Raw genomic sequence first — 1755 nt, forward strand, 5'->3', positions numbered from 1 at the left:
TTTGTAATCTTTTCATGACATTGACTTATCTGTGTGATCCTAGGTAAATGAAAACCTGTCTGGTTCTATTTCCTCATTTGCAAAGTGAAGAAGTTGTCTGGCATCTATGGTCCCCTTCGGTACTCAATATATGATGAAATATAATGAAATACAACAGAATCAACAGTGAATAACCTCATCATAGCTCATTTTCAGCCACAAAATAATAAGAGAACTTAAAACGATGATATGAAACACAAAGCAAAAATGAAACACTTCCAGAAGCATTTAGAAAACCTCTAAAATATCCCATAACTTAGAATTAACCTTCAGCCCTCTCACCACACTTCTGAGGACAGAGAAACTTCTTGATAGACTCCTTCATGTCTTTGTTCCTCAAACTATAGATGATAGGATTGAGGAAGGGGGCAAGGACAACGAAGGTGATTGCTATGGCTGTATCCCAGAACACAGAGTAGGTAGCTGAGAAGCGCAGATACATGAGTGCCACACTGCCAAAGAACAGAAGGAAGACAGCAATGTGAGCAGCACAGGTGGAGAAGGCCTTATGGCGCCCCTCAACTGAAGGAATCTTCAGGATCACTAAGATGATCCTAATGTAGGACAAGGCAATGACCAGGAAGGAGGCCAAGATCTCTGCAGCATGGATGGCATCTACAATGACTATGAGGGAGGTGTCTGTGCAGGCCAAATTTAGCACTGGCGTAAAGTCACAAAAAATCTGGTGAATCTGGTTGGGGCCACAGAAGGGCAGGGTGGAAATCCACACGATCTCAGGGAGCACAAGGAGGAAGCCACAGAGGCAAGAGCCAGCAGTGAGCTGGGCACACAGCCTAGGTGTCACAATAGTTGGGTAGTGAAGGGGCTTGCAGATGGCAACATATCTGTCTATGGCCATTGCAGTCAGGAGGCATCCTTCTGAGATCCCAAGAGAGTGAAAGAAATACATTTGCAGGAGGCACCCAGCTATGGAGATGGTCTTCTGCACACTGATCAGGTTGGTGAGCATCTTGGGGATGGTAGTTGTGGTGTACCAGATTTCTAGAAAGGAGAGTACACTAATGAAAAAGTACATAGGAGTATGGAGTCCTGCATTCAACTGGATGACAATAAAGATCACCAAATTTCCAGTAATGATGAATCCATAAATGAGGAATAGAGGAATGAAGAACAGGAGGCCTCCTTCCTCCAAATCAGGGAATGTTGAAAAGAAGAACTCAGTCACAGCTGTCTGATTCTTTATATCTTTCCCTAGAGTCATCTGCAAAAGTAGAAGAAAGAGGAATAGAAATGTGTGGAATCAGAATCTTGAAATCCAGAGCTATTGCCCATTTTACATATGCTATCGCTAACTAAGCAATAACTTTACCCTTCTTTTTCTTCTTGGCAATCATTCAAGTTGGCTTGAGGTTCCTGATCTGTCATCAGTCCCTTTGGGTAAAAGGATGCCCCCAGTGAATTGACTTTGAATGCATGAGCAAGATGCTTGGCATACAATAATGGTTTGTTGATCAATCAGTAGTAGAATTTGTACCCTCTATTGGGCTACAATTGTTTATTTCAGGAACATCATGGCGCATAGTAAGAATCATCATCACTTAACATTTATATAGCACTTTTTGGCTTAAAATGTTCTTCCATCATCACAGCTTTGTGGTTTAAGTAGTAAAGGTATTATTATGCTCGATTTTGCAGATATGGAAATTGAGAGATTAAGAGATAGGGTTATACAGATATTGACTGGTCAAGCATGTA

General features: G+C 41.7%; 1 protein-coding gene across 1 annotated transcript; it reads right to left on the reverse strand.

Moving 5' to 3' along the window:
• Window positions 1–301: 301 nt before the first annotated feature.
• Window positions 302–1261, reverse strand: LOC122725671 (olfactory receptor 6K6). The gene has a single exon (XM_043962882.1). It carries the CDS (start codon window positions 1259–1261, stop codon window positions 302–304), a length of 960 nt encoding a protein of 319 aa, XP_043818817.1.
• Between the last annotated feature and the right edge of the window lie 494 nt (window positions 1262–1755).

Source organism: Dromiciops gliroides, chromosome 4 (genome assembly GCF_019393635.1).
Source record: "Dromiciops gliroides isolate mDroGli1 chromosome 4, mDroGli1.pri, whole genome shotgun sequence".
Classification (NCBI taxonomy): domain Eukaryota; kingdom Metazoa; phylum Chordata; class Mammalia; order Microbiotheria; family Microbiotheriidae; genus Dromiciops; species Dromiciops gliroides.